General features: G+C 45.5%; 1 protein-coding gene across 1 annotated transcript in view; it reads left to right on the top strand.

Annotated features, from left to right (window-relative positions):
- LOC102441494 (usherin-like) overlaps positions 1-22,825 on the top strand; it is a 133,456-nt gene that overhangs the window by 74,034 nt on the left and 36,597 nt on the right. The window contains exons 17-18 of the mRNA XM_023747297.1: positions 1,370-1,532; positions 7,362-7,716. Of these exons, the coding sequence (XP_023603065.1) occupies positions 1,370-1,532; positions 7,362-7,716 (518 nt within the window). The remainder of the gene's footprint in view (positions 1-1,369; positions 1,533-7,361; positions 7,717-22,825) is intronic.

The following is a 22,825-nucleotide window of genomic DNA, read 5'->3' as shown; positions in this document are numbered from 1 at the left end:
TTCATTTTTGTTTTGTCTTGTTTTTTAATTTACCGCAGTGACTTTGGTTAATACGATTGTATGTTTCAGTTGTACAATTCTATAACATCATCTGTACATTGCATTGTGTGCTACCCACCCCAAGTCAGGTCTCCTTCCATCACCAGTTATTCCCCCTTTAGCCTCTTCTACTTCCTCACCCCCTTTCCCTCTGATAATCACCAGACTGTTGTCTGTGTCTCTGAGTTTTTCTTTGCTTAATCCCTTCCCCTTTTGCATTCAGCCCCCAGCCCCCTCGCCTCGGGCAGCTGTCAGTCTGTTGTCTGTGCCTATGAGTCTGTTTCTATTTTGTTAGTTTATTTTGTTCGTCAGGTGAGTACTAGTTGCCATAGAGTTGGTTAGGACGAGGGGGTCAGTGATTTTGCTCTCCTTTCATTCTGAAAGTGTGACTCAGTTTGCCCACTTCTCTGTGCAAACCAGACCAAGGCCTTTCGGTTTGAAGGGCATTGCTGTCCCCGATGTGGTCTTCAGCAAATCAACATGGAAATAGCTTTTCATTAATGTTCCCTTGATTTACATTAAAATCAACTTCTCCTCTCTGGATCCCTCCATATAGGCTATGAAGAACCAATATCCTTCAAGTTAATTGTTTGATTCCTGTGTGTTGAGAGATGGTCATTCTTTTAAAATACTGGCAAAAAATGATTAAGAGCATAGATGTGTAGGTCACAACTTAAGAAATTAAGCATAAGAAAAAAAAATTAAACACATTATCGCTTTGTTGCTAGGACTATGATGAACTAGAGCAGTGGTTCTCAACCTGTGGGTCGCGACCCCTTTGGGGGTTGAACGACCCTTTCACAGGGGTCGCCTAAGACCATCGGAAAACACATATATAATTACATATTGGTTTTGTGATTAATCACTATGCTTTAATTATGTTCAATTTGTAACAATGAAAATACATCCTGCATATCAGATGTTTACATTACAATTCATAACAGTAGCAAAATTACAGTTATGAAGTAGCAACAAAAATAATTTTATGGTTGGGGGTCACCACAACATGAGGAACTGTATTGAAGGGTCGCGGCATTAGGAAGGTTGAGAACCACTGAACTAGAGGAACCTCAGTTCAGAGGAGCATAAGCTTTCTTGCCTATGCCTCTATAAAGATGTGGTAATTAATTACTGAATCTTCCAAAAATGATTCTGTATTTAAATATTCAAATTCTATAGCGGTTTACAGTACTCATCTCAAATATGTGTAGAAATGTGTATATGAAAGTTCAGATAAAATGATTTTCACGATATCCTTACCCTTTGTATGCATATGTAAATCTTTTCCCTGCTTGGTAAGTTACTAAAGGTCTTGATTTTTTTTCCCAAGGAAGCTGTGGAGTGAGCAGTGGGACGTTGGTCAGAACATCGGAGGCAGCCCCAATGGATCTGAGCCCCCCTGTTCTTAGGGCCCTGGGGTCCACTTGCATAGAGGTTACGTGGATGCCGCCCAAAAAGCCAAACGGGGTCATCACCCACTACTTCATTCACAGGTAACATCGATCATCATTCTTGTGTTTAATTAAGAACGTGTGCCATTCCAGGACTGTAGAAACCTAGACGTTTTCTGTTTCCATAAGGGAAGGGGTGGGAATTGATGATTTGTGCAGCACCTACCGGGGACTAAGCTTGGGGCTGGAAACGTGGACACGTTATCTGAGGGGAAAAGCCTCAGCCAGCATGTGCCAGCTTGGCCTGAGCCGGGTCTGAAAGAGGAGACCTCAGAGCCACATGCCCTCCCTCTGATGAAGGGCAGAGCGTCCTCTCAGGGTCCCTGACCCGCGAACAGGGCCATCCTAGAGGAGGGACTGGCCTGGGGGGAGAAGTCTAAGGCTCCCCATCACCTGCCACGTGGAGGGGGAGCGGGGCCCCTCATACCTGAGCAGGAGGAGGGCTCATCCCCGAGTTCCTGCCCGCATGGCTCCCACTCAGAGGGCAGACAGTGTTAACGCAGCCGCTTTGTAGCAGGATGTGCAGAACTGAGTGTATCCACCTGAAAGAAAGGAGAAAAGCAAAGAGAGAGGTGAGGGGACGAGAGGAAGAGGGAGGGAGGAGAGTATGTGAGAGAGATAGAGACCACGGGCATTTGGGGTGAAGGGTTATTACACTCTCCAGTCTTATCTTCACCTGATCGCATGGACATGGCTTTAAAGTCATATTTTCTTTAAATAAATAATGAGTCATGAGGAGGGAAGGAGGGAGAAATGAATGGATCCAGGGGAGAAGAGAAAGAATGAGAGAGGGAGAGACAGACAGACAGACAGGCATGGAATGGGGTGGGGAAGAAAGTAAAAGAAAAACAGAGTCAAGAGCAAAGCACCTGACTCTGTGTTAATTTGTTCAGGCCGCTATAAAAACACACAAATACTGCCCTGACCGGTTTGGCTCAGTGGATAGAGCGTCCACCTGCGGACTGAAAGGTCCCAGGTTCGATTCCAGTCAAGGGCATGTACCTTGGTTGCAGGCACATCTCCAGTGGGAGGTGTGAAGGAGGCAGCTGTTCAATGTTTCTCTCTCATCGATGTTTCTAACTCTCTATCCCTCTCCCTTCCTCTCTGTAAAAAATCAATAAAATATATTGAAAACAAACAAACAAACAAATACTGTAGCCAGGTGGCTCGTGGACAGCAAACATGCGTTGCTCACAGTTCTTGGGGAGTCCAGGATCAAGGCATGGGCGAACTCGGTGTCTTGTGAGCGCCCACTTCTGGTTCCTAGAGGGCAGTCACTTCACTGTGTCCTCACCTGTGGTAACAGCTGGGCAGCTCTGCGGGGCCCCTTTATAAGGGCACTAATCCCATTCATGGGGGCTCCACCCACTCTGATGACCTAGACACCCCCAAATGGCTCCACCTTCTAACGCCATCACATTGGGGGTTCCAATTCAGCATATGAACTGGGGTACAACCTTTGGGGCCGTAGCACCATCTAAGACAGGGAAGAGGTGTGCAGGGCAGAGACAGTAGACATCGACCATTGGCAGATGAGAACCCACAGATAGTCACAACCCCCTTCCAGAAGCAGGGCCTTACAGCAGGCATCAGACCACAGCACGTTTCTTCTCAGATCCTCAGCCCCAGTCAACATCTTTCAGTCTCTCCTTTCAATGGCCTCACACCTTCCCTTGTGTGGGCCAGCGCCCTGGTCACATCATGAAACGTGGTTCGGGTCCCTCTGCACCTCAGACATTGAACCCCTTTGGTTCAGAGCAATCTTCAGTGACCGCTGAGTGTTTGTCAGAAAATGATGATGGGGGAAAAAGTATTCCTGCATTTCCGGTTGTACAGGTGGCATTGCCCAAAATGAGCAAGCCACGTTGCTTCTCAGCAGAGGTTAATTTGAAGAATCATATTTCTTTTTTCAGTATGTTTTTATTGATTTCAGAGAGGAAGGGAGAGGGAGAGAGATAGAAACATCAAGGATGAGAGAGAATCATGGATCGGCTGCCTCCTGCACACCCCCAACTGGGGATCCAGCCCACAACCCGGGCTTGTGCCCTGAGCGGGAATCGAACCGTGACCTCCTGGTTCCTAGGTTGATGCTCAACCACTGAGCCACGCCGGCTGGCCAGGCTGAGGAGTCATAGTTCTGACTCACATGCACAGGCACCTGTAAAGGCTTTCACGCTGAGCACCTTTGTGAGGGCTCTAAGCTGGCCGTCCTCTCGGAGTGGTTTGCTTTCATCCCCTTAATGCTAATTGCACGAGAGAACCACATCCTGTTCCATCCTGAATCGAGGGAAATAAAGTGTCTGCTCTAAACCGGGACGCGGCTCCAATCTGTCGCTTTTGTAAATAAAGCTGGTGATCAGGGCGGCTATTCCGCGGCAACTCCCAAGCAGGAAAACGGGGAACGGGATGCGGAAAGCCCCGCTTCGATGAAAAATACTGTAAATTGAATTTGACAGCGTTTGATGGCATTTGATTATTCTCGTCACAGGCAAACAATGATCTAAAGAGTAATATGCAGCGGAATGTGTTACTGCCTCGCCGGCTCAAAAGCAATAAACCTTCCCGCAATGTGACACAATCACTCCACAATCATAATTGTGGCCCGTGTGATGCCTCTGAGTACAGGGGAAGGGCACTGCCTGACACAGATACATTTTGTTTTTTATTTAAAGTGAAATGGAAATGGCGCACCGGGCCGCCAGATACAATCACTATATTCACCTACATGGGCATGCATCACTCGGCGGTGATCCCAGCCGAAGTCTAAATGTGCTTAGACAACAACAGTATCACATTTTTCTTAGACAGCTGCGGAAAGAATCAGGAATCCGTAAGGACAGAAATAGAATATAGACAGCGTGTGCTTTCATCCTGGGACTGCGCAGCGCTCCTTATGTAGTTACGGCCACAAGCCTGCAGTATTTCTGGAGAGGTTACGGCTTGCAATTTCTGCTTCATCCTTTGCCTCCTCTGTCTTCTCGCCCCACTGAAGGAAACCCATTTAGCTCAACCCAAAGTCAGGGTTTGGCCTATGCAGATATTTTCATTAAATTGTAGGAAACCAATTTGCCAATCCCATTTTAAAAACGTGTGTCATTCTGTTCTCTGCAAACTTCCCCCCTCCCCCAATGATTTCTCCTCAGTAATTCCCTTTTTTTAAAAGTATATTTTTATTGATTTTAGAGAGGAAGGGAGAGGGAGAGAGAGATAGAAACATCAATATGAGAGAGAATCATTGATCTGCTGCCTCCTGCACGCCCCACACTGGGGATCCAGCCCACAACCTGGGCATGTGCCCTGACCAGGTATAAAACCATGACCTCCGGGCTCATAGGTCGATGCTCAACCACTGTGCCACACTGGCAGGGCAGTAATTCCCTTCTGTTGTAAGTGATACCGTCCTATTAAGTATCTGCCCCAACACAGAGATAGGATGTTTATGACTTTAAAAATCAACAACAAAACAGTAACCTGGTATGGACAAGACTGTAACTGGAGTTGCTTCTGTTTAGCTTTCCTGTTAATTTGATACAGTAGTTCCCCTTTATTGAAGGGGTATATGTTTGAAGACACACCCTCCTCCAGTGGATTCCCGAAACCACAGATAGTCACAAACCCTATATATGATAAATTTTCCCCTATACATACATAGTGATGGTAAAGTTTAATTTATAAATTTGGTACAGTAAGACATTAACAGCAATAACTAATCAAGTAGACCAACTATAACAATATTAGAGGCCCAATACACGAAATTCGTGCAAGAATAGGCCTTCCTGCCCTACCTGGTTTGGCTCAGTGGATAGAGCGTCGGCCTGCGGACTGAAGGGTCCCAGGTTCGATTCTGGTCAAGGGCATGTACCTTGGTTGCAGGCACATCCCCAGTAGGGGGCGTGCAGGAGGCAGCTGATCAATGTTTCTCTCTCATTGATGTTTCTAACTCTCTATCCCTCTCCCTTCCTCTCTGTAAAAAATCAATAAAATATATATTTAAAAAAATAAAAAAAGAGTAGGCCTTCCTTCCCCCGGCTGCCAGCACCGGCTTCCCTCTGGCACCCAGGACTCGGGTTTCCCTCGCAGCCCCGCCTTTGTCCGGAAGGTCGCCCAGAAGGATGTCTGGTCTAATTAGCATATTATGCTTTTATTATTATAGATACTGTAATAAAACTTAGTCAGTGAGGACTCTCTCAATCTCCCTCTTAAACTATCTTACTGTCCTCACCTTTTTCACTGACAGGAGCACTTTACGGCTTCTCCTGGGCATATCTGAGTTGGCAGCATCACTCTTGCACTTTGGGGTCACTATTAAGTAAAGTCAGGGCGACTCGAACACAGGCACTGTGGTCCCACGACAGTCCATCTGATAGCCTGGAGGCTAAGTGATTGACAGGCTGGAGGGAGCTCTGTAAAGGCTGTTCCAGTAAGACAGCATCAGTATGACTCCCTGTTCAAGTACACAGTGCTTAGTTTTAAAACTTTTTTTTGTTTTTCCTTTTAGTGTCAAGCAAGATTAAATGAACTCTAGTTGGAAAAGTGTATTATTGAAGTATCTCCCAAATGCGTTTAAGCATAGCACAGCCATTTGGCTACTCAGATCTTAAAATGTGATTTCTCTCCCCATAGAGAGCTCAAGAGGAAACACGTCCCGTTAAATGAACAGTTGAAGCCCAAATCTTAACTAAACTAGGAGTAATTGTGGCCTGTCCAACCTCTTCTGTTCAGAGCTTATCAGACATAAGATATTCTGTTTTTAACACACAGGTAAAATACTTACCTCACCACAATATGAATTTATTAAGTATTCAGTAGTGACAAGAAATTCTTAACCAGGCTGCATTCTTTCGTTGTATCAGTGAATAAAACTTGAGACTAACGTAATACTCAATCTCTTACATAGTATAGATTTTTTAAATTCACACTCTCAGGCCATTTTTTTTAAGCATGTCAATTTTATGACAACCATGGCTACACCTCAGTGTGGGAATTCACAAGAGTTTAATAAAAAATTAATTGAATTGTCCTAGGAAGGTTGAAGCCAGACAAAATGGAAAATGTTATCTCCCCATAGAAGTTCGTATGTTCGCTTGCTGTATTACATTCCTAGCAAACACCTTTGAAAATACTCCATGAGCAGAGACCTGGGCCGGGAGCCCTGTGGCCCATTAGAATGGATCCAGTGGCACCCCGAGTACCTGGTATCTGCCTCAAGTACAAAGGCCAGGCCCTGCAAACCTACACAGATTTAACCCATTGGAATTAATCATTAATTATAATCAATCCTTAATTATAAACAGAAGCAGTGTCCGTAATGTCTACATTTTGGGGGGACACCCTGTATTTGCATGTGTAATTTAAAAAAAAATGTCTGGAAGTTAATACAAGAAAATGTGATTATGGGTAATGTTTCACTTTTTAAGATTAACCAAATATATTTATACTAGAGGCCTGGTGCATGGAATTCATGCACGGTTAGAGTCCCTAGGCCTGGCTGGTGATCAGGGCTGATCAGGGCCTTCCTTCCCCTGACTGCCAACTGCCAGCTGGGGCCTTCCTTCATTCCATGCCACCCCCTGGTGGTCAGCACACGTCATAGTGAGCAGTCCAACTTCCGGTTGGTCGAACTCCCAAGGGGACAATTTGCATATTAGCCTTTTATTATATAGGAGGATCTTTAAACCATATTTTGAAAATGGCATTTGATCAGGCCTCTGGTGAACTCTTCCATCTGGTCTCCTTCCGTCATGACACGAGGAAGAGACCGTTGAAAAGTTGAGTTGATACCAAAATCTCCTACAAAGCCATGTCCTACTCTGTCTGCCCACCTGGCTTTGAAGTGTGCAGCTGTCCCTAACCGCCTGGGTTCCCTTTCAGACGTCCTGCTGGCTCTGACGAGGAGGCCCTGGTGTTTGTCTGGTCAGAAGGAGCCTTCAGATTTACCGATGCTGCGGGCACCCTGAGGCCGTTCACGCTCTACGAATACCAGGTCAGAGCCCAGAACTCCGGAGGCTCCGTGGAGAGTCTGTGGACCTCAGCACGGACACTGGAGGCCCCACCCCAAGACCTGCCGGCGCCCTGGGCTCAGGCCACTGGTGCTCACTCGGTGCTGCTGAACTGGACGGAGCCAGGCTCTCCCAATGGTATCATCTCCCGCTACCACGTGGTCTACCAGGAGAGGCCGGAGGACCCCACGTTCAGCATCTCCCCCGTGCGTGCTTTCACAGTAGCGGTGAGTACTGAGAACAATAATAGACACTTAGGTTATCCGGTTAATATGCTGAGATTCTCTGTTTATATCTGACTTGTCATTATTTTCACTTGGGGGTTAAATATATGGAAATCTTCCACATGTTAAAAGAAGCAATGTGGTCATGGGAATAATATACTGAACTGAATATAAGCGCTATTGGCAACTAGATTGCTGACCATGATTAACTCAAGCAAATAAATGAATCTCGCTTTCCCTGATTTCCAAATCCACTAAATGTAAGTATTAAAGTTGTTTCTGTATATCTCGTGGGGATGAGGCTGAGATAAAATTAGATAGAAATTTAATTTTCTGTTTTCTTAAAGATCCAATTGTACCACATATCTATACCTCTATAGGTACATTGATATAGATAGATATAGGGATTATATGAATGGAACAGTATCACCCAGAATAGATAGATGTAGAGCTAGATATCTTTGGATAGATATAGATATGTGATATGATTGGCTCTTTGAGGAAGAAGAAAATTAAACTTCTAGGTACATCTACCTAGATGTGTAAATGTAGATATGGATATCCTGTGCACTGTAGCTTAGTGGTGATTTTCTGGGTTGGCCCACCGCTGGGCCATAACACAATTCAGCTCACCAGCTATCTCTTGGGGCTCCCTTTATGCCTGGCTTAGCCTGAGCTCCTGTAGGAGATACAGAAACAGGACAGTCTTTGTCAGGAGCTTTCCAAGAGCATGTGTTCAGCCTTTTTTAAAGGCGTCTAAAGAAGGGGGTTCTGCCACTGGATTCCAGTCCCTCCCCATCCGAGAAGCCTGCTCCTTTTATCCCAGACAAATCCCTCTCCCCCGTAACGCAAGCCCACGACAACAGCATGCCTTTTCTGTACGCGGGCAACGGGTCTTTAGGGTCAGGGACAGATTATTGACAATTCAATCCAGTTTGGCAAATAGTCATTGAGCACTATAGCCAATATGCCAATATTCAATTCTACACTCAACTCTGTGAAGTCGACCATGACACTAGGTCCTTCCTTGGGCACAGCAGACACTGGGAAGACGATGAATAATCCAGGCGGGGGTACAGATTCTTACTGCTGGGCATTTTGAGTCTTTACGTTTCTTTGCTTCTGAGTTTCTGCTGCTCGTATTTTGATGATTCCCTTTTAAATCTTTCTCCAAGTGCCTTCCTGGCTCGGCTTGCTATGTCTCTAACTCCTTTACTAGCTAAACATCTTCCCTATCTGCTTCCATTTCTGTGCCCGTCCTAGGAAATTTTTCAAGTCCTTGTCTCATAGACAGTTTTGGCTGAAATTGTCCAAAGAAAGGAACTCTAGTTTTGATTGGTGAGACACAGACTCAGTCCTCACAACTGCAGGATTACAATTCAGTCTGCAGACTTGCAAGAGGAATCGCTAATTCCCCTTCCTTAGTCTCTTGCTTATTGAGGTCTCATCTCTGCTCGAGGTGCCACCAGAACGTTGCTGGTAGTGCCGTGCCATCACCAGCTTGTCCCAAAGTCCCCCCAGAGCTGTTTACAGACAGGTGGACGTTGCTGGGAGAGCCACATAAGACAGATGCGGTGGATGCATGAGTCCTCCGATGGTGGCAGTGGATGGAGAACTGGCAGTGGGGGTCCTCCACGGGGGTGGAGAGCATATGTGCTGGCAGGAGCAGGAGCAGCAGCAGCAGCAGCCGAGGCAGCAGGAGAGGAGAGATGGAAAGAGTGTGGGTTTGAATGTATCACCAGCTTCTCTCCCAACCTCCCGAAGTTTCATCTCCTTTTGGGCCTAAGTAGGTCCTTCTGAGGGGAAAAGAGAACGATCTAGATTGTTAGGGTCTCTTTGGACCAATGCCCATCACCACCGAAAACAAGCTTTAGGCAGAAGTCCTCCAACTCCCTTCCCAGTTGCTCGGTGATGAATTGTGCGGTGTCAGGAGAGAGGCTGCACGTAGCCTCGCTTGGCATGCGAGCTTTCCGTGGTGGTGTGTGCAGGGAACACGCCTGGCGAGGCTGGCCACCCTGCTGCCACCGTTCCGATTGGTTTGCTTCTTCTTCCTGGCTCCCGCCATTATACTGGCAGAAATAACTGGGGATTTAAAGGCGAAGGTGGTTTACCTGTCAGTCTGTGCTCTGAGTGTATCCCTGCCAACCCCCTTCCTCCCCAGGGTTGTAAAACATCAAGTCCAGATCATGCATTTGCCCAGCATCCAGAAGGATAGATGGTCCTTCGCCCTGTGCGTAGACTCAAGCATGCGGAGCTGAGGGGTAAGCCAGTCAGATGGGTCACTAAGAGTTGGCTTCCAATCTGGAAATAAAATCCAGAAATACAAACTCTAGTCTCTAGATTCTAGTTGCCAGACCCCCTTGCCCAATGTCATGGAGGAGGTATTCAAAACTTCCTCGTGTGGTCGTCTCAAATTCACCGTTCAGTAGATGTGTTGTGGGGGAAATGCGATACTTCGTAATTGCCATATTGTGGATAGTTTGTGAGTAAATTGATTGGTTTATTTTTAATTTCATTTTTGTTTTGGCTTAGTGTAGTGTAAAAGTATTATTGCTCTTTACACATGATCTTAAATTAGCTCTTAAAATGTGGTGGTTCTTGGCCTTTTCTCTCCAGATCCACTTATAAGACAGAAAAAAATGTTCTGGGAGATCTATCTATCTAGAAAAACCATCTTTCCAAAATAAAGAAAAAGTGGTAATAAAAACAATTTCCATATATTTCTGTATCAGTTCTATAAGCTGAGATTTTTACATTTTATAATATGAGTTAACTGTGTCATCCATTCTCTTATATAAAAGATACAAAATATGGGCACAACCCTTCTTTATTGTAATGATGTATTTGGCTTGACGTTAACTTTTCACTTATTAGATTTATATTATCTTTAATCCTTTTTTCTAATAATACCCTATCGATCACTAATAAATATCGGGATCCACTTTTAACTCGGTATCATTGGGGGCTGCGAAAAATAGATCCATGTAAGTCTTCTTAAACGTCATGGAACTACTGCTTTGAAAGAGGTTTCTTTTTCTCCAGCCACTGAGTTCCAACAAGGTCATCAGGCCTCTCTCGCTCACTCATCGATAGTCTCTAAGGCAGATCCTCCAGTCACTGTTAGTGACAGCAGCCAGCCGGATTTCAGTAATCAGGACTCATTGCCGGTGTTCAAAATAAAATCCAGTCTAAATCCAGTCTAAGACCTGACTGGTGTTAATGGGTCTACAGTGGAGAAGAGAGGGCGTGTTCATTTTTCTTCCTCATCTTCTCTTGTTGATGTCCCCAGGATCTTGGCAGAAAAGACAGAATTAGACATAAAAGGACCAGAGCCTCGTTCGTTAATATTGTTCTCACCCATCCGTCATTGCTGCCTGTGGGGCAGGTGCCCCCTGTAGTTTTCTCTGTGGGTCATGTAGAAGTCTCCCATGGGAAAGCCCACGCTTCCCAGTCCCTGAAGCAGGCAGTACACTCTCTGGCTAACTCCTCGCACCCCGATCCCTACTGCCCCAGAGATCCGCCCCACAACCTCCTGTACTTCCGGGCACCCCTCTCCAGAGCAGTGAGCCAATATCAGGCTCAGTCACATTGACAAGACTCATTCCTTTCTTGGCATCCACTAGAACCAGGGCCAACTTGTTCAGTCCAATAAGGAAAGCACAGCTTGTCCAACAGTAACTTCTCTGCTTGACCTTCCACATTGGGTAAGACTCGCCACTTCAGAATTCATTGGACAGAACCCAAGATCAGCTTCTCTGTTAGGCCAGATCCCCAACTCTTGGGATCACATAAGAATCTCACCCAGCTGGTATGGCTCAGTTGTTGGGCATCAACCCATGAACCAGGAGGTCCCTGGTTCTTTACCCAGTCAGGGCACATGCCCAGGGGTTGCGGGCTCAATCCCCATTTGGGGGTGTGCAGGAGGCAGTCAATCAATAATTCTCTCTCATCATTGATGTTTCTATCTCTCTAGCCCTTCCTCTCTCTCTAAAGTATATATATATATATTTACAGAACCTCAGAAAACCCTTCCTCTTCTATTGGCTGCATCAAAATTGAGCGTCTTCATCTCAGTGGCAAGCCTCTTGAGTAGAGTAGAATGTCCACCTCATCTTCCATACAGACACCCCCCAACTTCTTACGTTGTTTTCTTGGCTCTCCCTCAGCAGCCTAAGAGAGGAAGGTAGGGTATCCCTCCTGCCTCCCCCAGGGGGTGAGGAGGCACCTGGAGAAGCTTCTCTCCTGATTCCCTTCTTTCACTTGTTTTCCATTAACATTGGAAGTACCACGCAGAAGCCTCTGCCCCACAGAAAGCGATGATGGATGGAGCAGAACAATGTTGATGAGATAGTGAAGAACCGGGATCTTCTCTTACATGAGTGGTCTTACACAGATCTTCCGTGGAACATGGTCCTCGAGGTGAAAGGCTGGTTCTGTCCATCTCTCAAGCCCTGCAGAGGTGTGTCTAGCAGCTTTGGCAGAGATGTGCATCGCCTAGAATTTCTCTCTGCTGCTCTCATCACTCCCTGGTGCATCCTGTCCCATCACTCCATGGCCCCGTCATCTGTCATCTTCCTGGTTGCTCAGGCCAGGCCATCCTAGAGTCTTCCCCTTCCTTCCTTCCTTCCCAGTCCAACCCCTCACTGCGCCCTAGTGAGTCTACTTCTAAAGCAGCGGTTCTCAACCTGTGGGTCGCGACCCCTTTGGCGGTCGAATGACCCTTTCACAGGGGTCGCCTAAGACCACCCTGCATATCAGATATTTACATTATGATTCATAACAGTAGCAACATTACAGTTATGAAGTAGCAATGAAAATAATTTTATGGTTGGGTCACAACATGAGGAACAGTATTTAAAGGGCCAGAAGGCCCTAACTGGTTTGGCTCAGTGGATAGAGCGTCAGCCTACAGACTGAAGGGTCCCAGGTTCGATTCCGGTCAAGGGCATGTACCTTGGTTGCGGGCACATCCCCAGTAGAGGTTGTGCAAGGGGCAGCTGATCGATGTTTTTCTCATCATTGATGTTTCTAACTCTCTATCCCTCTCCCTTCCTCTCTGTAATAAAATATATTTTTAAAAAATAAAGGGCCAGAAGGTTGAGAACCACTGTTCTAAAGGATCTGGAACCCTTTTGCTGGCCAGCCACCTTGGAATCTTCTCACACATTGTTTCCTCCTCCTGCTCCAGTGATCATGACCTTACACTTCAAACGTCTTCCTTCTTAATGGTCTAGCCCAGTGGTCGGCAAACTCATTAGTCCACAAAGCCAAATATCAACAGTACTTCTTCAAAATAGACTCGCCCAGGCCGAAAACCGACTTCTGCGCATGGGCCACGAAGTTTCAGTCGCACTGTACGTGCGCCCGCACGTGGTATTTTGTGGAAGAGCCACACTCAAGGGGCCAAAGAGCCGCATGTGGCTCGCGAGCCGCAGTTTGCCAACCACGGGTCTAGCCTGAACTAAGATGCTCCTAGCACTTACCTCCCAAGGCTGTTGCGAGGGCTAAGTAAGTGAATACGTATGCAAAGGACTAGAAACTCAGCGGCAATATAAACAGGCAGTGCAGTTTAAGGAGTTTTACTATTTGGATTAACAGAGGCTGGAAGAAATGAGCAAATGTAGAAACACCTTAGTTTGTGCCAGGCAACTGCATCTACTCATTGGGTCAGCGATGAAACGCCTTAAGTTTTATATATTTTAAGCTTTCCTCACCTCGCGACAAAATCCGGATGCTTGCTCATGTAAATGCTTCCGGATACCAGACTGTTAATTTCCAAGTAATTTCTCAAGTCCTGGATTGGGTTCTATTCCTTAATGGCCTGGGGCAAGACTGTGCTTTGCGTCTCCCTGGTGTTTAGTGCTGCCCATCCCCCCTGCTATCTGATGCCTGCCCCTCTGGGAACCTGCCCAGGCCCTTTCCACTCACACTAGCTGTGTTCCCCGGCCAGGGCACTCACAAGACCTTGCCCACTGCCCGAGGTCTGGGATCATATCAGCACAACTTGCGGGCTTTCTCTCTCTCTCTCTCTCTTCCCATATTGAACAGATTCTGCCAAGTTGGCACCTCCCTATTTCACCTCTTGGTGGGGCAACTGCCCTCTAACTCAGGTATGCTGTTATTTTCTGGCCTTGGACTGGGTTATAAGGAAACCCTTGAAGAACGCCCCCAAGCCCCCCAGTCTTATTAAAACCATACATGAAAGTGGAACGAACTAATGCGCACACTAACGGGCCCAGGCCAAAAGTTCAGAATAGACGCCATTTAGCAGCGACAGCAAGCTGCAAACGGCAGCGAAGAGCGGGAGTTAATTGAACTACGGTGCCCTTGTCGCAGGTGCAAAGGAGCCCCTACCTGAGACGAGGTGGCTGCCCCCAGAGTGCCCTGTTGCAGCCAGGAGATCACCTCCCGGGCTCCGCAAGGGCTTCTGGGTGAGGGAGAACCAGACACAGATGACCAATTCCTTTATGGTTCACGGCCGATCAAAGTGAAATTCAGCATCTGTTCGGGACAAGTGACCACTGTAACGGCTGTAATATAACCTGCTAAATAGAGAGGGAATTGCATTAGAGCAAGAGGTGAGCCGTGATTATCGGCAGGTGAGTGCTTTATTGAAGTTGAAAGACCATTAACATTGATAGAGTAATTATTTCAACTTGAAAGTAATTACCTTGATGGGTGATAACTTCTCCAGTGTTCCCGGGTTTGATTGGGCCAAACATTCGCGAGCTCCTGAAGCCTAGAAAAATATTACAACAATACCGTGGTTCTCAAATTACGGAGACCGCTGCTGGAATATTTTAATTACGCCGAACAGCGAGAAGATGTTGCCTTAACACCAGCTAGTGACCTCTCATGTAGAGAGAGACATTGGCTTTTTAATCCAAATGCAGTGACCCACACCCAACACCTGCAAATGTATATGAGACGGGTTTGCAAATGAATTTTTTTATCTCAATATGATTTTTAAGGGGAAACACCTTGATGGTGTTGTAGCTGGGCATTGCTAAGCTCAAACTATAGGCATTGTCAGTTATATCTCTGGACTGGGAGTCCCAGCATAGCAACTATCTTTTTTTTAAATCTTTATTGTTGAAAGTATTACATAGGTCCTCCTTCCCCCCCACCCCCATTAAACTCTCCCAGCCTACTCCCATCCCCCCCCTCACCACCCCATTGTCTGTGTCCACGGGTTATGCATATGTACATAAAAGTTCATTAGTTGATCTCTTCCCACCTACCCTCCCCTGTCTTCCCTACGAGGTTCCACAGTCTGTTCCTGCTTCTGTGTCTTTGTGTCTATTTTTGTTCATCAATTTATTTGGTTCCTTAAACTCCATATACTAGTATGAGTAAGATCATGTGGCGAATCTCTTCTGTCTTTGTCACAGCAGAGGGTTTCAATTTGTAAAAATTAAATCTTTTGGGGGGTAAGAGATCAACCGAAGGTCTTGTATGCATGCGTATAAGCATAACCAATGGACACAAGACACTGGGGGGTATGGGAGGCCAGGGGAAGGTCTAGGGGAGAAAAAAAAAGGAGACACATGTAATATTCTTTGTAATACTTTAAGCAATAAAACAAAATTTAAAAAATAAAAAAGGAGAGGGAACTGGTTAAATAAATCACGGTGCACCAACAGAATGCAAAGCCACAAAAAAGAAATGGAGAAAAAAACCTAAATATTTCAGTAATGACATTGAAAAACATTGAAGATTCCAGATGCCCTGTACTGTGGATCCCAAATCTCAGATTCTATTCAGTCATGCAGCCCACTCATGGAAATAGCTTGTTTCATGTTACACAGCTTCCCCTGCAAACGCACCATGGTCATGTGTCTCCTGTGTATCCACACTGGACCGCAGCAAACAGAATCAAAGTTGAAAACCGGGGCCACTGCTTCCCTGGCAGCCACGCAGACGTGAAAATCGTGCGTCATTTGCTATTGAGGACCTAGACACGTAAAAGCTGATGTGGCGATGGAGACCAAGAAATACTGTGGGACCCGTCCATTAATCAAGGCCACATAATCCTCTTTTGAGAATCCATCGTGCCCAGAAGCTACAAGAGATGTAAAGAAGGAAGAAGAAAATTAAGGACGCCTCTCTGGGCCTGGTGGCGTCCTTAGAGCAAATGAGGAGAGAGACAAATGACAATATAATAAGCAGTTACTTAGTCATGCATAGGCATCGATTGTACTCATTAATACTTAAAGGAACCTAAGAGGACCTTAACTCATGGCCCCAATTCCAAGCCCAGCTGTCCCCACCTCCCCACCCCGCCGAACCACAAACCAGGGATGGAGCGAGCACGGTTCATGATTCTCAGTCCTGCTGTCAGCGAAGATGAATGTGTCCTCACCCTGCAGCTCCTGGGTGGTTCCTAAGACCTTTCTACCCTCCTGGCAGCGTTGGAGCTGATGATTGGCCAGGGCATGACTAGCTTTGTGGCCGGGCCTCCCAGGAGATGGGTTGTTGTTGTTTTCCTAATCAGGCTCGCACTCCCTTAAGGACAGAAGGAGTTCCCACCTGCGGTCCCAGAGCCCGGAAGGAACGTTTTAGCAAACGGGTCATGGGTTTCCTCCATCCCCCCATCTCTTGCTCTGATCTCTTCTCCATGGGTCATGTCACAGCGCCTCTCCTTCAGGAGGAAGGGGAGGGGAGGAATCCGGGCCAAGCCCAGGCGGATTTACTCACTGAGAAGCAAAGTGGCTGGTTCACATTTGGTAGAACAGTCAAGACGTGAGATGAAACCATTGGGAACGTGATAAGACGTTATGATTTGAAGTGTACATCCTCCCATGAAAAGCCAGCCAAGGAGTTAAGGAATTCCACCAATTGGACATCACATCCGGGTTCTTAGCCCAGGAGGCTCTCGGGGTCATACGTGGTTGGGCTAAAGCTTGTATTAAGGATCCCCGCAGGTATTCTGAATTTAAAATAAGCGTAATAGCTCATTCTTAAACATTTTACTAGTAGATGCTGCTTGGATTATAAAATATTCACATTACAAAATCAGTTTTAATCCATTCCGAAAAAGTTTCATTGTCTACCTCTGAAAGATAGTGGCCATGTCTAGCTAGTAAAATCACAGGGTATTTCCAACGGAGGTAAATGCTACTTTTTGACAAGACACAAGTAATGAATTTCATCGCACAAGTTCCCATTGGGTGATCATGATCCCGAGTTTTATTTTTGCCCCGGCAATTACTAATGTCATGGCTGGATACCCGGGCCCATTAGCGGCTGCTTCCGTGTTGTGTGTGTGTGTGTGTGTTTAGGATGGTTATTGATCTCTTGCTGAGCTGAGATTCGGGTTTCCTGCCAGATCGCTTGATTAATGGGTTGGTTTCTATAAGTGGACTGAATGGGGATAGGAAGCACGGGCAGCCTGCTCTGCCAACCCCAAACCCGTCAAGACTCATCGCTCGTTATGAAACAGTTATCAAGGATACATGAAAAATTAATTGGGCTCAGTTTGATTCTGAAAAGAATCGGCTTTCTACTTGGCGGCCCCCTCCTCCCCATTCATTCCAGATGTTGTGCGCCATCCCCCGGAGGAACTGCAGAGGGAGATGTATTAATACATTGTATTGATTAGATCAAGACCCCTGACAGTTATTTGTAGAGAGACCATCTGGCCGCTGTTCCAATTCCTTCACCAAAAACAGGACGCGACACGTTATTAATCTCCACTCTCTAAGTATAGGCAGTTGCCTTTTCTGCTAAACTGCATTTTCCCATTCCGTGGGAGACGGAGGCAGACCTGAAGGGTGCAGAAATTAAGGTTATTACACAAATGGAGCCATATGGTCCAAATATTTCAGCAAGAAAATTGCCAGGCAATAAAAATTGCTCCTGCCTTCCTAATGGTGTAAATTACACTTTAACCATGGCTCTAATGATGTCCTTCTGCCGCGCTTAACTACTGTTACATGAAGGACATTGTTTTAAAAATATAAAAAAAAAACACAAGTCAATGCCAGCAGCGTGTTTTACAATCTGTTAGTGTGTCATTAAGAACCCTGTCAGAATTACATAAACATCATGGCAGGCAACCGGCATACAAAGGAACGCAAACGAACTAGAAACCGCCTTGAAAACTCTTCTTTCTTAGCTCTGTTGTGTCAAGAACACAGTCCCCTCTCCTCTGCCGGGTTATCAGGGAGAAGCTCTGTCCGGGTCTCGATCCTAATTCTCTTGTCCTAGGAGTGGGCCCAGGTGCACATCTTGTCCCAGGTGGGGGACAGCTAACCAGTTCTAGGTCAGGTGATAGAAGTTGACCTTTTTAAGTGTTTCTATTCTTGGGGAGAAGGGATGCCATACTCCATGGTCTCCCTTAAGAGTGACTAGTAAGTATTAAGATGATAGTTGCCACTCTATTTCTGAAGAAACAATCCTGCCATTTGGGGACTGATATTAAAAGGAGGGTTACTCCAAACAATCTTCAACTTTTGAGCATAACAGTAAAGATGGTTGCTTTTTGAGTTAGTTGGTAATCTTTCACGTTTTTGCACCTATTAGACCAAAACATCTTGATATTTCTTTCAAAAAATATCTGTACAGGTTATCAGACCACGATGTTTACTCTCTAAAACTGTATGATCCCGCCCACCTTCTGGCCTTCCAAGGTGTTCCAGAGGTGGCGCTGCCTGGGGCCCCCTCTCCAGCATCCAGAAATGGAGCGCTGACCCCAGCCAAGGGGGTGAGGACACACCTTGTGATGCCCCAGAGCCACTTAGGGAACTAGGGGGGATGTGCCATCTGCCCCCTCCTGACATCGCCTATGGCTTCCCTCTACACCAGACCACTGTGGTCATCTTCTCTTACCTAACCCTGTGTAATATCCGGTTTACAAGAAACTGTATACCTAAACCAGCTTTCTTAATAGTGTGGTGGCCCTGCTGGCATGGCTCCGTGCTTGAGAGTCAACCTATGAACCAGGAGATCACGGTTCAATACCCGGTCCTGACACATGCCTGGGTTGTGGGCTCGATCCCCAGTGTGGGGCATGCAGAAGGCAGCCAATCAATGATTCTCTCTCATCATTGATGTGTCTATCTCTCTCTTCCTCTCCCTTTCTTTCTGAAATCAATATATATATATATATATATATATATATATATATATATATAATTTAAATAGTGTGATATACATTAAACCATGACTGATGTTCTTCCTTCATGACCTGCCATGTTCTAGAAATACAATAATTAGCACATTTAGATTGAGAAGAGGTGGGACCACAGGAAACCCCATCTGCGTGTCCTTTCTGCCCAGAAGTACCTGGTCCTCATACCTCACGCCTCGGCATCTTTTCCTTAACGGAGCGATAATTATTTATTAGTGGGATGTGTGCCTCTTCTACCCAGAAATTAAAGTTGTTAGGGGCACCGTGCATCCAGGTCCCCGCGGCCAGATGATCACATCTGTTAGAAATAAATCACTTTAAAAAAAATTATATGAGTCTCACAGACGGTCAAGCCATGGAAGGAGGGGAGGGAGGGGCGCATACGGCGAGGAAGCGCGGTTTCAGATCCTGTGAAAGAGAGTGTGGTCAGTGTGTTGTCAGCACTTCCCAGTGACATTCAGACATCAGCTCAGTGTTTCCCCTCTTTGAACCCCAGGTGGCCAATTAGCAATGTCGGCTATTTATTCAGTACAAAATAGGCAGGATAAATTGAATGGTTAGATTAGCTAATAAGAATTTTTAGCAGGGAGCAGAATAAAAAATGCTGCATGTAGAGAGACCAAGAAAAAAAAAAAGATCTTTGGGGAATTCTAGAAACAGTCTGGAGGAATCTTCCTCTTAGATGTATCTGCAGTTTCAACCGGAAGCAAGGACATTATTTCATTGGGAAGATTTAGGGAGATGTTCTTTGACAGGGTTTCTTCCTAAAACATTTTCTCTCTAATTCTCTCATTTGTGTTTCCTTAGAGTTTCTTTCCTTCCTAAGGTGGAGAGACAGTTTAAGTAACTTTCGGCAATTGGTAGTCCCATTAGGATGTGTCTATGCCTCTTATTACAAGAAACAATGTCATTTGTAGCCTCTCTTGTCATCAAGGCACAACCCAGCAAAGGGGAAGGCTGTGAACTTACCTGAATCTTGTAAGTGCTCATTTTTCAAATGTGAGTGAACTGAAAAAAAAGATTATATAGTGGCCTGTCTATACAATTAAAATTCCGTGAAAATATGTGTAGTACACAGATTAACTTGAGCATTTATTTGCGTTTTGTGGCCAAAGATTATATGCTTCTATCAATGTGACATTTGTTCTGATAAGTCATGTTTTTTTTCTGTCGTTGCAATATGTCCCTCACAAGAACAGCTAGAAGACAGCGAGGGTTTGAGGGTTTTTTAATTGATGTAGTGTTGACTCATTTGCGTGACTGGAGGATCTGTAGACGCTGTTGGATGCTTTCCGAAATAACAGGTTCTGAACTCTCACCTTGAAAGGTCCAAAGAGATAGTGTTGATTCTCTTGGTTTTCTAATTATCAATAGCTAGTAATTCTCGTTATTAAGGGTCTGCCTCCGGTAGCATCTAAAAGAAATGACTCAACTGGGTACACCTTTGAACACCAAAGATATCCTCTTAAAAGTCAATGTTTGTTTCAATAGTGAACGTTTCTGAAGGAAATGACTTCAGTCACAGTGGGTGTGGTCTCCTGAGAATTTTCACTTTTGAGCCCTTAGCTAAGGGCTCCATTCAGAAAGGTCTGACCCCAGTCTTTCCATGAGGAGAGCACCCTCTGCTGGATCTGTGTATATGCCACATGTCTGCTGAGTCCCAGAAGCCCTCTGGGCACTGACCCAGCCAGTGAGCAGTGAAGATGCAACCTCAGCGGAAGTTTCTGGAAAATCCTTGCCTCTTCCCGGGCTGGCTGATTGCAAGTGTGGAGGCGGCCATCGCTCACTGCAGTTTTCTTTTTACTGCTGGATTATTGCACCCTGCTGGGGGATACATCTGAGCGTGTCAGTGTCCTGCTTTGAAAATGCCCAGATGGTGGCTACGTGCTCGGGTTGGAATGGGGCCGCCCTCATCTTTCATGCTCCGGAGTCTGCCTAGTTATCAGAGAGACACGAGACAAGGAAAATCCCCCCATTTTTCAGCCCCTCTTCATCTGTTTCTAGTCACCCACAGTGAATGATGCACTTGCACGATTGTTAAGAAGACAGTCACCATGATAACTGAGCATCACTCCCCAGACTGGGGAGGCCCTGCTCCACAGCTCCCTCCCGCTCCCCTCCCGGCACAGGATCTTCTCGCAGAAACTGATCACTTGCAATCTTGGAAGTAACAGGGGACAAGAGGCCGTGTAAATGTTTTACACCTTGCCAGCGCCACTTCGATTTGCATTGGTCTTCTTCATTCTAAGATTGTAAGGTTAATAGAGAATTGAAATCAAATCATTCAACCTGAGAAATAGCAAAAAGAACTACTAAACACATGGAGCAGTGTGACTGGTTAAAATAGCCCATGTGCATAACGGGTTTCGTATGGTTTTGTGACATGCACATCTTATAGGGCTTTTGTCTCCAACTGTGTTCTTTATTGTCACCCAGGCAATGACCATTGGTGTCATTTTTATCAATAATAGCCATCACCTCTCACTGGGAAATTAGTAAGGGGATGAAATTTATTTTTCACAAATTATCTTTAAGCATTGATTTCCCACAAAGTATTACTGGACTTCGTCCATCACAAGGCAATGACCCCAGTGAGTTACTCGTTTGTATTTTGGAACTTCATTCATAACAAAACAGTGATGGGATTTTTAAATTTATTTTTCAGAGCTTTGCTCTGTTTTCCTTCTTAATAATTGCTTTGCTGAAGGAAGAATGTGAATATAGCCTGGTTGTCTCCAAACATTTTAGAATGTGCACCCCTATAAGTAAGAACTTCTGGAGCATACCACCCCACGATATGCATATTTATAAATTATAAAATATATACTGGTGAAAAAATTATTTACACTAAAAGAAGAGGAATTTAACAAGGAGTAGCTATGGATAAATCATAAATAGAATATTTGATCAATCATGAGCTACTATTATTAACTAGTATCTCAAGGCATAGTACAATCTTTAATAAAAGATTCATCATTAATAATATTAGGTGCTAGTCTGTTCTCCAAATGATCCCCTTGATAATTTCAATTTTGTTTTTTGTCAACTTCTGGTCGAATATGACTGGACTGTTAGGTGTTTTATTCCTCCTACTATGGCTGACAAAGAAGCCTGGATCACCAAGAAGTGTGAACCTGGCCCGTTTCCCTGGTTCTTCATTTATAAATGTACTTAGAGGCCCGATGCACGAAATTCGTGCAAGAGTAGGCCTTCCTTCCCCCAGCTGCCAGCACCAGCTTCCCTCCTGCCACCAGCAGGCACCCAGGACCCGGGCTTCCCTCACAACCCCAGCTTTGTCCAGAAGGTCGTCTGGAAGGATGTCTGGTCTAATTAGCATATTATGCTTTTATTATTATAGAGGGTTAGAACTAGATTTGAATCATGGCTTTTAATTCTTTCAGGAATGTGGAAAGTCACCCATGTTTCCACAGATAGCTTAGCTCAAACTATTAATCCACTTTGCATGGAACCGTAAACTGTAATAATATAACACTATCTGTTAAAGGCAAATAGAGGAGGTAAATATTTCCATCTCCTCCAGTTGTAAAACTCCCATTCTTCCCATTCTAGGGACTAATGCAGACTTCATTCATTCATTCATTCACTCATCCAATTTATATGCACCTAATATATGCCAACTGGGTATACAGCAGTGGATAATCCAGATGAAAAATCTTTCCTTCTTTTATTCTAGTGGGGGAAAGACTGTGTGTGTGTGTGTGTGTGTGTGTGTGTGTGTGTGTGTGTTTATGGGGTACAATGGAGAAAAATAAATCACAGAGGAGGTATCAGGGGTGCTGTGACAGCCAGTCAGGGAGTGTTATGTTGGCCAGACCTGGGAGGGGGCAGGGTGTGGCCTGTTGTGACAGGAAGTGTGTTGTCTGTTCAGACAGAAAGGGTGTGGCCTGTTGAGACGTGGAAAGCGTGGCCTGTTAGGACAGGGAGGGTGTGGCCTGTTGGGATAGGGAGGGTGTGGCTGTT

This window comes from Myotis lucifugus, unplaced genomic scaffold (assembly GCF_000147115.1).
Source record: "Myotis lucifugus unplaced genomic scaffold, Myoluc2.0 scaffold_835, whole genome shotgun sequence".
NCBI lineage: Eukaryota > Metazoa > Chordata > Mammalia > Chiroptera > Vespertilionidae > Myotis > Myotis lucifugus.
Note: the sequence above shows the minus strand (reverse complement) of the source record. Positions and strands in the feature narration are given on the sequence as shown.